At 42.0% G+C, this 14,582-nt stretch overlaps 1 protein-coding gene across 1 annotated transcript in view; it reads right to left on the bottom strand.

Moving 5' to 3' along the window:
- PDE8A (phosphodiesterase 8A) overlaps positions 1–13,663 on the bottom strand; it is a 134,633-nt gene extending 120,970 nt beyond the window's left edge. Inside the window, exon 1 of the mRNA XM_010717448.3 lies at positions 13,233–13,663. Coding sequence (XP_010715750.1) covers positions 13,233–13,298 — 66 coding nt within the window. The 5' untranslated portion in view covers positions 13,299–13,663. The remainder of the gene's footprint in view (positions 1–13,232) is intronic.
- Positions 13,664–14,582: the final 919 nt, after the last annotated feature.

Genomic DNA, 14,582 nt, shown 5'->3' with positions numbered 1-14,582 from the left:
AAAAAAAAAAAAAGGAATAAAAATCCTTTATAGCACTGCAAGCTTCAGACAAAAGCTGAAGACCCAGGCCAATGTTCTGCCAGACTACAAACTACTCACGCTTTCACCGTTTTCTCGTCAGTTTAAAGACATCACCAGGTTTACCTTTTACATAAACATTTTGGGAAAAGAAACAATGTCATCACACCAAACTCACCCTGGTGGTCTTTAAATAAAGTATTCTGTGGCCCCTGCATTATGGAAATATGAGCTAGCTGCCACTTTACCCCCTTCTTAGACAGGGCTGGAATTACCCAACTCATCCTCCACTTGAGGAGAATGTGAACTTATGATAAAAAGTTTGCTTTTGCTGCTCTGCCAAGTGCTAGACCCAGAACTGGGAGGATTAACAACAGGAACGGGATTTAGCTGGCCTTGTTTGCAGTTCGGCTCCCTCGCAAGGTACAGCCTGACCTGAGGTGACTGTGGCTAAAAGGAACAATTATAGAGCTCAGCAATGGAAAAAAAAAAAAAAGTAAAACAAAAACAGACAGACAGGAGCCATATAACTAAAAGAATTTAAAGTGCTCAACTCAATTATGCACATTAGAATACACTACATCCAAGCTTTATTAACCGCTTCAGTGAAAAAAGAGCCTCAGAAGAGATTACAGAAATCTCGGATTTCTTCTAAAAGCACTGTTGCATTGCTTTCTTTACTCTCTTGAGCTGCAAATGAAAATAAACTCTTGTTTACCTGAAGTTCTACCGCTGTATCACAAGCAAACGCGAATACATCAGAAATATTGGCTGATCTATGACTGATTCCTTACAGAAGGGAAAACACAAATTGAGTGATTGACCCAAATCACCTAGGAAGTATTTACCATGGCCTGGAAGAAAGGCTATAATTCGACTTCCTTCACAACAGATACCCTCTTTTGAAATTTCAGTTTTCTGGGCAATTGAATATTTAAGATAGTTAATATAGTCAAATAAAAATCTATATTTTTAGAGTACTTTTGGTATAACCCACAGCAGAGCCCTGCCCCTCTGGGAGTTAGCATTCCTTAGTCAAGACCAGCAAGAAATTGCGCAGTGTCAACCACAAGCTCAAACTGTCCAGCACTCATCTAAAAGGCTTTTAAACATAACTTGCTGATATTTATTTAAGATTGTATTTCTCTGATGCTCAATATACAATGAAAATTCTTGTCAGGTTCAATGAAGCGAGATGGCATTTAGTGTGGCAGATTTGCTCCTGGAAAGGAAAGTCTCCTGGCTTTGTTACAGATAGGAGCTCCTGCAGGAAGCTGGTGCACTGGGCAGACAAGTGCAGTTGGCTCTCTCAGCATCTGACTTGTGCATGGGCAATAACAGATTACCTGATACCTGCAGCTGTTAAAGGAAACACTTCTCATCTTCCATTTTCTCAACTCTGCTGGTTTTAAAGACTTCTAAGTTCTTGTTTGAGCATGGATTTGTTGGCATTTTCTGCATTTGCAGTTGTCCTGCTCAGGGAGGACTTAAAGAGGAACACTAGCAAGATGAGCAGAAGGCCCAAAAGCGTACTGGCATGCCTGTCTGAGCTTGCTTATGGCTCTCTGCTGCCAAATGACAGCTGAGGTGCTGCTTCCCCTTCCTGGAGCCCAGCAGGGTTCAGCTCTCAGTCACTGTGGGATGGCGGTGAGTGAGAAGCCATGAAACCCCCCAGTCCTACCCAGTTCCAACTATTTAGGACTCCTTTAAGGTGTGCTTCCTGAGTGCTCATTTGCATGGGTGTAAAATCGAGCTTAGCTAGCAGGGTGAAGGGACCCTGACAGGGAGCTGTCAGCCCTGCCCTGTCTGAACACCCAGTATTTTAGGGGAACATGTTGGAACATGAAAACTGCTCCTTGCACTGGTATAACAGGTTACTGACTGAAATTTTCAGCAAAGACAATAGATTCATGTAACCACAAAGTTTAACGTGTTTCTTAGAAGATTTAGTGTTGCCTAACACAACAGAGCACAGCACACAGCAGCTGCGGCTGGGAGCGGCCTTCAGCCACATGCTGCCCAGCACAGCTCATCTTCCTGCCTGCACCCTCCATCAGGCTGGGAGCACTGCGACCCAATCCAGCCCTGATGCCAAACAGGAGGTCCAAAGCTTCCATATGAGGGCAGGAAGGAGTCAGGATTAAAAAGAAGGAACAAAAGTGTTTGTAAAGAGGTTCAACTCGTATCAAAACAGCCTGCACAGTGCTGACTCTGGCCCATCACCAGATGGATCCAAATTCACAATTAAAAGGAAACCATGCTATCTGGACAGGACATCTCTTCTGTAGAGCACTTACAATTAACCTTTGGAAACCACAATAGTGTATCACTGAGGCAAAAAGTACAGTGAAATCCTACAAAGCATTCTCAAGAGGCAGCCATGCCCTCTGGCAGATACACTGGCTACAGGAAAGGGTTCAGGCAGTAGGTGGGCAGTGGTCAGACGTACTATTGATTGTTTTATTAAATGTAAGTTGTATCTTAAGCAAAAAAGGGAATCTTGTGAGATGACATTGGGACGTCCATTGAGAAGCAAGCAGTGAAGGAATGACCACAGATAGTGCAGTTTTAGGGTATTAGTGAACAGGTGAGGCTATGGAACAGAACAGTCTGTAAGCTCAGGATGTCTCTGCAAAAAGTGCAAGCTCTTTTTTACTGGCAATAGTTTGATGCTTGTGTGAGTAGTGCTTACTTCAGAGCATGTCTCATTAGGTCAGCTCTGGCCATAACTTGTAGTTGCCACTTGCATGGAAGTCAAAACAGAATTCAAAACCAATTCACTCAGAGTTTTAAAATCCCTCCTTTCTATCCATCCATCTGCCCATGGCTCCTAAGTAAACAGTAGGAAGGGGTTAGATTACTCCACATTTCTGACTTCGAGCACATACACAGTGTTCCCTCTTCAGATGGTTATCTTTGATGTAAAGCCACCACGTGTTGGCTACAAACTCTATCTCAATCCATTATAAACACTCCTTGTATAACATGCACCTTGCTTTAGCATGTAAAACATTTGGTTCCCAAAAACACAATAGGATGGCTGAGTAACCACTAACCAGACATGCTGGAATGCCTGAAAGTGTCCAAGATCAGTCATTTGGCAGTGATCCTGGGGAAATGCAGTTTTACATATCCCACTCTGGACAGTAAGGTTTAGTGCTTGGGGCCCACATGCAGACCTAACTCCACTCCTCTGTGGAGCACAGCTCACATTGGCTGATGTAGAGTTGGGATATGATTGCCACAACAACCTGGATCCTTCGCCTCGTCAAATCCTTATCCACCAAAAAAGAAAAAAGAAAAGAAATGCAAATCAAAACAAATCCTTTTCTATGCTTGGCTGTGTGTCATATTTATTTATTCTGGATAATTTCAACTTCTGTGTTTGTCGATTGTAAGAAAAATGCATGTGTCATATGAACATTGATCAGAATTCTGGTGGGTGTTTGGCCATTATACAAGAGTTCAAAGGTTGGAGAAATTTCATTCTAATTTGAGGGCAACAAACCAAGGTTATTTAAGAGCAGCAGACACGCTTGTCAGCCACACATCAATGCAGAGCAAAACTGCATTTGGGTGTTACAGAGCTGGCAGGACCAAGAAGTGGCAATACTCAGTCACGTTTGATGCAGAACTTGCATGGATGCATTTTATAACGCTCCTATGCCTCACCCCATGCTTTTAACAAGAAGCAAAGAACTGCACACTCACCAGACCAGGGACCTGGGTATCATGCTGTGCAGAGCTGCTGTGGCCTCAGCACTTCTGCTCAGAGCTGCAGAAAGTAAAGCAGTGAAAAAACAGAAACTGGCAGCTGTTTTCATGTTTTTCACTTATTAAGCTGCAGAAGTGAAGCCAAGTACTCCACTGCACTCAGGACTGCACAGATGATATTGCTCCTTCAGTACATGACATTCATGCACCATTCCAATCAGAAAAGAAACCAGCACAAGCAAAGGGATGAATGGAAAAATGAATTACTTCAAGTTGATTTAAAGAAGGTATTTTGTTATGCATCAGAACAAAAAGAAAAAAAAAAAAAGGAAAATACATGACTGAAATAAGATGAAGCAATTAGAAACAGCTGATATTTGATGAAAAGGAAGATATCTTGTGAGGTAAAAAATGTAGAAGCCTTATATATTTTGAAAGGCCAAGTTATGCACGACTTCTTAATGCTCTAAATAGTGCCAGGTTATCCAGAATCCACTCCAGAAAGGTTTCCGGAATAGCTAATTTTATAACTAAGCCAAAACCTTCAGCCAACTCTGGAAAATCTTCTTTAGAGTCAGACTAAAATTTTGTGAGCTCATGTCGATGTTGGAAAATTACTCCAGCTGTAAGCATGAGGGAATGGTTTTGCAAAGGAACCCCTGAGCCTTAGTCTGTTTTTATGATTTGCAATAAGAAAAGGCAGAACGGGAAACTAAAATAAACCTTGATAGAAAAAAAAGAATAGAACTGCTGACTTGCATTTGCTGACAGAACCATTACTGTCCTTCCATTTCGCAAAGAGTGAGCATGTTTCATGCAGCACTGGAAGCAAGAGCAGGGCTGTGCTTTATTCGAGCTGTACATTAGCAGCCAGCATAGGACAGTTCCTCACTCATGCACACAGTTCTGTATGACACCATGTGTGACAAAACCTATATTACTGCTCCAGTCAGTGTCCAAACCACACCAATCATGATTAAAAAACCTTACCAAACCTCACAGACCACAGGAGAGGGACAGTCATGGGCACCACCAAATTATTTTCCCAATTCTGGGGACTTTTTCTAGACTTTGAGGAAACTTCTGGGCATATCCAAGGCTGAAAGCAGAGTCATTCTGGTCATTTACTCATGTTTCTGGTCATCAGCTGCTCTTTATGCGCTCTGAGTATTGAGTGTTGCCCCTTCACCCTTTAATTCTCCTTTTTTAAAAAAAGGCCAAAAGAAGTTAATGAATAAATGGCAGATCCTATTTTGTCCCTTTAGTAAATCATTGGCAGACATCAATGAGCATTTTGATTCACACGAGCACAGGTATGAAGCCAACCAGACAGTGTATTCCTATTTTTCATAACAAGTACAGATGCTTTCCTTCACAAGTGTCCACACTTTTTTTTAAGTTACAAGAAAGAAGTGCACTACAATAAGCAAACATGAGGTCAGACTGTCTTGGCTATATCAAACCCAATGGAGGGACTATGTGAAATTCATGACATCTGGGAAACACTTTGTATACAGAGTAAAAAAATGGTGTACATTGCCAACCTGGCAAAGAGGACACAAATGTTCCAAACAGAAGCCTAAAAAGCCAGACAAATCAATATGTATTCAATCCACTCCAACATACGATCTACGGGCTCCAGATCTATTCATAATTTAAGTCAAATTTGGGAAATGACACAAAGAAAAACTCAAAACAGAATTGTTTATAGCACATTCAAATACGCTTTGAGAAGAGGAATTGGCATAGGTGATTTCCAGACGTGCATTCCAGCATCAACTGTTCTATGATTTTGTTAAGTATTTTGCTTTGGTATTTTCTAAATTAAATGGCTTGGGTTTGATTTTTTTTTTTTCCCAGAATGAAACGGGACAAAAATGAAGAGTTTATAAAGCAACATCAGGCACTTAGTGCTGAGTAAAACATGGTGCATTTTTTTTTCTTCCCAAACGTCTAAATTTTCTCCACAGAAACTTCTGCTTTTGGTTTCATTTGACCTGTTTATTTTTCATATCCGGGGTGGGGTGTTCAAATAGCAAACCAGAAACACTCCACATTCACAGAGCTCTGCTCCCAACCCCTATTTTCTTATTTCAGAAGAGGAAAAATTGCAAAGATTATTGACCCTTTCAGATGTACCCCAGTTTCTTCAGGGATTAAAGTGCAGAGTAGGCATCTCTACAGCCAACAGGACAAATGCCAACACTGTGCGTTTTCATGGCCTCGGTGCCTCAGAGACCTCCTTTTTAATCCACATGCACAGCACCTTGTCGTCATCCCTCTGAGGCTGGAGAAGGGGCAACAACTCACACGTACCCATTTCCCAAAAGATTTTTGTTCCAGGGGAAATAAAAAAGGTGTTCCTGCTCTTTCATTCTCTCCCCACCCTCTTGTTTCCCCTGCTCTATTTACTTTCCCTGTGTGGTCATTTACAGAAGAGAAACTATTTGGTTATGGAGTGAAGACCAACAGCATAGGGAGCACCAATTCACGGCCAGCAGCCACCAGGGCCAAGCTGGTGTCCCCAGGGTAAAGCACAGCAGTATTTTCCTATAAACATTGAAGACACTTGCATTTAAGCTTTGTGCTTGGGCAAATCTATGAGCAACAGTCTACCAAACATCACATCAGCCAATCACTTACAGCAGAGCCCAACTTGAGTTCATGTGGGGTAGGTGACTGTTTTGGCCAATTGTGTGTGTGGCCAGCACTGACTGGTGAGCTATTCCCAAAGCAGACAGACACTATCAGTGTTCTTGTGCACAAGCCAATCTCATAACATGCTCCCCCTTGACACACTGCAGGTCTCTGTCCACAGATTTACCTTCTGAGAGGAGGAAAGGGAATTAGTTGTCCCTTTCAAGCCAAACTGTACTGTCCAACTCTCTCCATCTTCCCTTTGCTACAGTTGGGAACAAAAATGAAAAGGGATGTGAGCTGCAAGTTTCAGGGTAGGTATCTTTTACTTCTCCCTCAAAATTAGATCTGATATGAAATACTCTTTTCTTTGAAAATGTATTACATAGGTTTCTATTCAAAAGACAGCCTATATTTGAATTCAGTAGTAAAAAGGTTGCTAAGAGAGCATCCTCTGCAACGGCCAAAATGTCTTTCTTTTTCCCAAAAAAAGGCTGATTGCTCCAGCACGGAGCTGACAGAGCCAAAGCAGTCAGCCAGATATTTGGAGGAAGACTGCAGAACATAGGCATGTAGTTTGAGCAGTGAAGCACACAGGACTACCCTCTGTGCCCAAAACGTACACTGTTCTGGTGCTGCTGCATGTCGCTGTGCCACTGGGGAGGAGCTGTTGTGCTCTGTATTCAGCCAAAGGTCATTCTTGCAGTTGTGCTAGAAATTAATCCTTTCATCTCAGTGGGTCTTAAAAGCTATGACCACTCAATCCCTTCTGGCCAAACCAGTCTACAAAGAAGAGCAAGTCGGGATTTACCTGCATGTTCTGAGAACTGTCTACACAGTCAACTCAAATCCTCCTTGTGCCCTATTTTTTTTTTTTAAGGAATCAGTTATTAGACCTGTGATCACTACCTGCTGGAGCTGATTTGCAGCCCGATCCTCAGGACGGGATCTGTGCATGCATTAGGGAATATGGCAAACCCAAATCAGACACCTGCTGCTGCTTTAATACCTCTGCTGTGCATTTGTGCAATTCCACTGTTTCACTTCCTTAACCAAAAATCTCAGAGCTCTGATGCAAACATTAAGGAGTGTCAATACAGCTAGATGGGAGATCTGAATTGGTAAAAATGGGGAAACATGCAAGGAACAAGAAAAATGCTGGCCTAAGGGAGTGGAGACGATGGAAGCCAGCTCACTGTATTAGCATTTGTTTGCTCACAGCAACACTTAAGTGCAAAGAAAACCAAATCTCCATCATAATCTCACATTTTTTTACTAGGATCCTGCATATTAATTCCTATTGATTGACACATGGAACAGCACACTTTGATCATCTTGTTAATCAAGTATTCTTGAGGCAATACATGACGCAGTTAAAGTCAGCCAGGTTAAGTCCTTGCGTACACAAGGAAGCTATTATTAAGAAAAGCCAATGATGAAACTAATTTTAGCAAGAAGTAACCAGAGATTGAGAGCCATGTACACCTCAGAAAATTTCATTTCATTTGTATCATTTTTCACGACTTTCTGCTTAGCATGACATGGTGCTGTCCACTAAGCTGTGACCGGTTTGACTTGAAAGTCAAGATCTTGCAAGCAGGACTAGTGAAAGTCCCCGAGGCACTGAGTGCGCAGGGAACACGATACCTTCCCTTCGGGGAGCATCTCCTTTATAGTGTGTCTTGGTCTTTTAAACCTCTCACCATCAGTTAAGCTCCTAATTTTCAGAAGAGCTGATTTGTCCCAGCTCCTATTGATACCAGCAGGGATACAAGCACTGCAATACAGGGAAATCAGAGCAGTATAACCAGCCTGTATCTCTCCCATTTATAAACATGGCTCAGCCTCACAGGGGCCATAACTAAGTCTTAATTAAGCCCTTGGATGAGTTTTACTTCAAAACAAAGCTACAAATGAGCATGCACAATTACATCAGGACAATAGCTAAACTTAACAATCCCTTCCTGTCATTGTCTAAGGCAGCCCACAGAATGCAGAATCACCTCATGATAAATCCTCGCTAGTCATTTACCATCATTAATCTATACTGTCAGAATAAATTAGGTGTAGAGGAGCATGTTAATTACAGTGAGATGACACTCTAGCTGTAATTATCATGACTTCAAAGTAAACAGTGTCAGATAATCAACATCAGCCGCCATAAGTGTTTGCTGGAGGAAAGCGCCATTAAGCTGATGGTGCTGCTGTCCAGTTTGTAGGGTCTGCAGTTACAAGGCTGGAATTATATCATTACTTCTCCAAATTGCTCTCTATTTCTATCCACATTAGTCAGGTCTATGGGCCACTTTTTCCATTGCCCATGATATGCCTTAAATTAGGGGGGGTGACCAATTTTGTCGATGTGTAGCAACCTGGCTATTTATAGAACACTTCAGATTAAACAGAAAAAGCACCCAGTGTCCTGTTATACCTTTTCATTTTGCATTTAACAGCTACTTATTCGTTTTACTTACCAACTAGGGCTAAGTTTTTATAGCTTGTGGTTCCCAATTCAATATTATTTTATGCCATTTTCTGGAGGGCTAGGATTATGGAATAAACCTAAATACTCGGAGACTTTGCAAGGCGCTGGGAAGCCAGCGGCATTGCAGAGGCCTGCCTAGCTCATCAGATACGTGCAGCCTGGGGGCACCTCGCACGCGAGGAGTTGCCTACAGAGCCCTGGGCTCACGTGGCCTCCAGGAGCTGGGCGTCACGCTGCTCTTATCTGCCGCTGCACGTTGCAAAGCAACGCCCTGCGTGTTCCTCCAGACCAGTGTGCAAAATGCAATACCCCAGAAGATACAAGGAGCCTGTGAAATGTCCTGCTTTGCTCTCATGAGGAGAGAGCAAACCAAGGAAATCAGGACTTAGAAAAACAAACCAATACAGCAAAATTAAGGTGCGGAATTTAATCACTCAGAAGATGGGAAATTCAAGGCTATGGTATCCACGGCAACTACTGTTTGTCCACAGTGTATGGAACATTAACCTTAACTCCATATGCGGAAACAGAAAGAAAACATGGGACATGTCAAGTATAAATGCATATTTCATGCAGCAGGTGCTCTGCAGTGGATTCTGTGGAAGTGAAAATCAAATTTGCTGACTGCAAACCAGGTGGGGTCATGCACAAGCAACTCTTTTGAGATTCAGGCTAACATCACCAGGCAGAGCTCCCAGCTCAGCCTGGCAGGGCAGTTTCAAGGACTTGTTTGGCCACAGCATCCAGCCCTGCCTTCTAAATTCCTGGCTGACATTCAAATTTTGTTTAGAAAGTTGCCATCTGTTGATTTAAGGAATGTTGTAATTTTTCTTTCAGTTGTTTGGGCCAACAAGAATTCAGCATTCATTATATGTTTTCCTTTTAAGCAACTAAAGCAACATCCATAGTTCAACAAGGCAGAGGTCCAGGCCATGCTGGGCGATCAGACTTGCCCCGGGGTCATCACTGTGCCCTCTGGGCTACCTTCTTAAATGAGCTGTTCCTCTAGGGAATAAATCAATACTTGATATTGCACAGCAATGAACAGCTGAACAAGACAAGTCTTGGAAGATGTCTGCATATATTTTCACAGAGGTCATGGTACAAAATACCTATATGTTCAAGAATTAAACTGGACAGACAGCACTGGAATGTCTATGTACTAACCTGAGTCAAAGCAGGTCTGAACACTACTAAAAAATCCACCTCTGAAGGATTTCCATTTCTGAATCTCTGACTTGCCATATATGGAAAGGAAATAAATGAGTTCATGAAAGCGTTACTGTCACCTTTCTACTCTAACAGCTTACAGTAATGACTTTCCCACCCATATTTATTGCTAATCAAGATCAGACTGTAAGAGAAGAAGGAATCATTTCTGCCAAAGCTTGTGCTAAATCAAAACAATTTTTCCTAATTCTGTGAAAACAATAGCCCAGGCAGACTTATTTGCAGCCTGTTAATGGCTTCAAGCCTCCTTTTTCCAGGACTCAGCTCTTATTTTTTACAGCTGCTCAGGTTTCCCAGGCATCTCTTCCTCACAACGGCAAGTACAGCCTGAGTTGCAACAGAGCAGCAAAGCCGAAGCACTCAGCAAGCACCGCTGAGTTTGTGTTTGAGGAGTTTCCTCAAAAGCAGCACAAGGTATTTTGCCAGCTAATCTTTCCAGCCTGCAGCTACAGAGCAAAGCACGGCTGTGGACCTGTGTCAAAGGTACATTTGTTAACACATTTTCCCTGGAGTGCTAATTAACATTTACATCAAGTACTAGGAGAGCGAAAAAGCTTCAGCACAAACACACTGCAGGGAAATGCAAGGGGAAAATTCTCTCTCTCCCCCCAGATGCAGTGTGCTGTTTGCCCTTCAGGAGCTGGTGAAAATTCAGTTTGTTTTGTAATCTCCTGTTCTCTAAAATCAGATATTCTTGCAAGTTAATAACTAACCAGCTTTTTTTTATTTAAAAACCCCACAAGCGCATTTAAAATTCTATGAAAGCAGGGCCCTGTTGGCACTGGTGCGAGCCAGCCTGCGTGCATGCCTCCTCCTGAGTCACAGCACAGGCATTGTCCCTCCTAATTATGGAAAATAACGATATTTGATGTTTTGATAGTAAACAAATAAATGAACATCAACACACTTTCAGTTGCATCTTGAAATGAGACTGAATCCTCTTAAACTGAACACAAAGGCAGGAAGCACAAGCTTCAAATGTTTGTAGCTGGGTCTTCAATTACACACTTTGCAATGCCGACAAAGAGGCTCTAATGAGTAACATTTGTACCCACAATAACATACAAAGTTATTTGCAAACACAGATTTGCACTTAGGAAAAAAAAGTGAAGGCAGTTGCTGAACAGCTGGTTAGAGAGCTATTCTCAATATTATTTCTTGGTAATTGTTGGGAAGAATGTGCTATCACATTGCTGTAGTTTTGTTTAGTTAGTTATGTATTTTAAGACCGCAATAACTTAAGTAAGATTGAAAAAATCCTCTTGGTTTTTCCCAGGGGAAAAAAACAAAACAAACAAACAACACACACACACACACACACACACACACACACACACAAACTTCCAGTTTTTAAAGCAAAACTAGAAAATTCCAGATTAGCAGAGGGAAAATCTCATTGTATGGGCCATGATATTGTAGCCTGTAAAACTTCACAAATTCTTTGAACACTTAGGCCATGAGAGAATGCAAATTACTACTCAGTAGATTTTGTTGTTCCACAGCCACGCATCCTGCCCAGGCTCCCCTGAACTCCGATCTGTCCATCTAAAGCACTGCCAATTTATTGAAGCAATGCATGCTTGCAGATATGTAGAAATATGACTGAGCAAGGGGCAGAGCTGCACAATACTTCCAGAAATCATTTTAACTCCCCACCTTCACAGGAGTCAGGATCTGAGATGGGTAACAGACAATCAAAACACAACCATTTTCGTTGCAAGCTGCTCTGGAATTCTGTGAACATATTTTGTTATCTTTGCCCACTTGCCAAATCTCAGGGGGAACAATTTTCACCCTCAGTGTTTAAAAACTTCTGTTGTTTCATCTCGTTTGTTTGGTTGGTTGGACTTTTTTTGGAGTGTTGCTTGCTTGTGCCTATTAACTGGATGTCTCTTTTAAATAAGAAACAAAAAGAACAGAGAATGCATCAGCAATAGGTATTATTGTTGGAGTGAAGGGCACTGAGCACCAGTATGAACAACAATCTGGAGAAGCAGTTATCAGTGCTGAGCAGATGTCCAGCAGGACGAGGTGATTGTGTTTCTTTTGTTTGATCAGCTCTTCCAACCAAACATATTGTCATTAGGTACACACATTTCTGCATTCACTGAGAATATTTCTAATGAGTAGCAAACACAGGTATTTTGCAGGTTCCCAGTTCTCTATGTTCTCTCTTAATATCCAGTAACTCTTATAAAGAAAAAGCAATTTTGAACTAACATCTGAACTGGCACGTTCTTGACACGATCCTATAGAGGCTTTCTCCAAAGCATGAATGTCTGCACTGAAATCCTGGCCTCAGCACCAGCAACAGCAAAACTTCCACCAACCCCCTCCAAAACTCGAAAAAAAGAAAAAAAGAGTTTCGAGGGGTACAACAAGATGGAGGTAGAATGCCCAGTTCCCAATTCACTAATCTTTTAATCGCATGTAACAGGATGAGATTAATACAGACATGCTAACCTGTCCAAATTGGAAATCTTTCATATTTCAAGCATGGGAAACAAGGATTTTTCAGGCAGGATGTCAGAATTGTCCCTGTGGTTATATGTGAGCTGAGGACAATGTTGTTACATGAGATCAAATTACAAACAGAAGCAAACAGAAAACAATCTCTGAACGTCACTGCCCAAGATTTGACAAGCACAGCTGACCTGTTAGGAAGGTTAAATGATCTCCAGCAAGCTTGAAGAGAATATTAGAAGTTTGCTGCTGGACAACGCATTCTAACAATTTAATTGTCCATTTGTTAATGCCTATCATACCTTATGCTTGCTGTGGTTTACTAAATGCATTTGACCTGCAAATCATAAAGCAGTGGCTTTGCTAGCGTAAGTAGTCATCTATGGATTTTCCAAGAACCTAGAAAACTATTTTGATACTTTCCACAGCACAGAAATCTGTACTTACTCAGATATATGCAACTTCCTGGGCGCTGGATGACAGTAGCTAACCCAAAACCATTACCATTTCAGTTCTATTTCTAATGCTTAGCACAGATTTGCTGTAAGGAATTTCTGAACTTGTTTACAATGGCTGATGTAGGATTTGTGTGCATTCTGGTTCAAAGGCAATTGTCTACCAAAGCCACTTGGAAACAGCAGGAAGATATAACATTTTCTGTAACTGGAAAAAAAGAAGTCCTCACCTTGCACCGAGGACCATTTGAGACAGGTCTGGTTTCCAAAATATCTACTTCTTCATTTTCTTCCATGTCTGCTTATTTGAAAAACTTTGGTTTCCAAAGGAAAACATTAAATCACCCTCCAGGCAAAACCAAACCAAGTCATTCAGGCTCTAGAATTCCAGTTTGTCAGATCCCAGCAGTAAGCCACACACAGGCTTCATGGCCATTTGCCTAATCCGAGGTTTCAGATCCTGGTTCCTTGCTGGATGACAGCAGCACAGAGCTTGGCCTTTCTGTTAAGCTCTGCAGCTTCTCTAGACAGGTACTGATCTCCCTTGGGTCCTCCTTGTGGATCCAGGTTTTCACATAACAAATGGCAAAATCAGATTGTCAGATTCTGTCTTTCCAGGTACTGGAAGAGAGCTGACACTGAAGCTCTGATCATCTCAGGAGAAAGGTGAGAATGGAGTGCAGCAGTTTGGCCACACCTCTGCGCTGCAGAGTTGGCCTAGGCCATAAAATCACAGGCAGGGTCACCCAGCAACCAACGTTCCACGTCACTGCAGCAATAAAGCCAACTTACATTCAACTTACTGCTTGGGTAGATATTTTTATTAAATGAAAGAAATCTGGGGAAGATTGCAGGGGAGCTGGCTGTTCCTAACTCAGCATGAGCAGCCCTGGGGGTCCCGCAGCCCGGTGCCTTGGCCCAACCATGTGCAGGAGGAAGAACATGAGCTCCTGCACAGGTGTCTGCCACACACTCAGCTTAAAACAACTTCCTTCTCAAAAGTTGGCATAAAAAAAGAGGGACAAATTTACAAAATAGTCTCTAGTTCCCTGCCAGAGCCCATAAAAATCAGGCTATTCGATAAGTCTGAGGTAACGTTTTTCCCAGCTGAGGAAGATTCCTCAGGCAAATGGATCATTTTTCTCAGGTATCGTGTACCTAAAGGAGCACACTCAAATTAGAAAGATGTTCCTCTTCAAATACTTCATGCACATCTTAGAGAGGGGCTACAATAAGTATAAATAAAAGTAGGTAACAAAAGATTAATTCTCTTCATTCTGTTTGCACTGTGTATCAGGCAGTGCAGTTACAATTTCAAAACCGATTCTGATCTCTGGCATCTATTTCAGGATGCATGGGGCTTCATGCTCCGTGCAGCTGCTTGACTACCTCAGGAAAGGCTTTCCCTGCGATAATCCCCAAAACAGAGGAGTCCAGGGCATTGGCTACTCTGGACAAGGAAGGTCAAGGAAGGTCACATTGCTTCTGTCCAATGCATGACTTTCTTCCTTGCTGAGTAATTTCTTATGGTTATATGGTAGAAATCCATCTATTTATTTTTTAATGATAACTACAGAGGA

This window comes from Meleagris gallopavo, chromosome 12, assembly GCF_000146605.3.
Source record: "Meleagris gallopavo isolate NT-WF06-2002-E0010 breed Aviagen turkey brand Nicholas breeding stock chromosome 12, Turkey_5.1, whole genome shotgun sequence".
Taxonomy (NCBI): domain Eukaryota; kingdom Metazoa; phylum Chordata; class Aves; order Galliformes; family Phasianidae; genus Meleagris; species Meleagris gallopavo.
The sequence above is the reverse complement of the archived record's forward strand: the minus strand, read 5'-3'. Positions and strand labels throughout refer to the sequence as shown.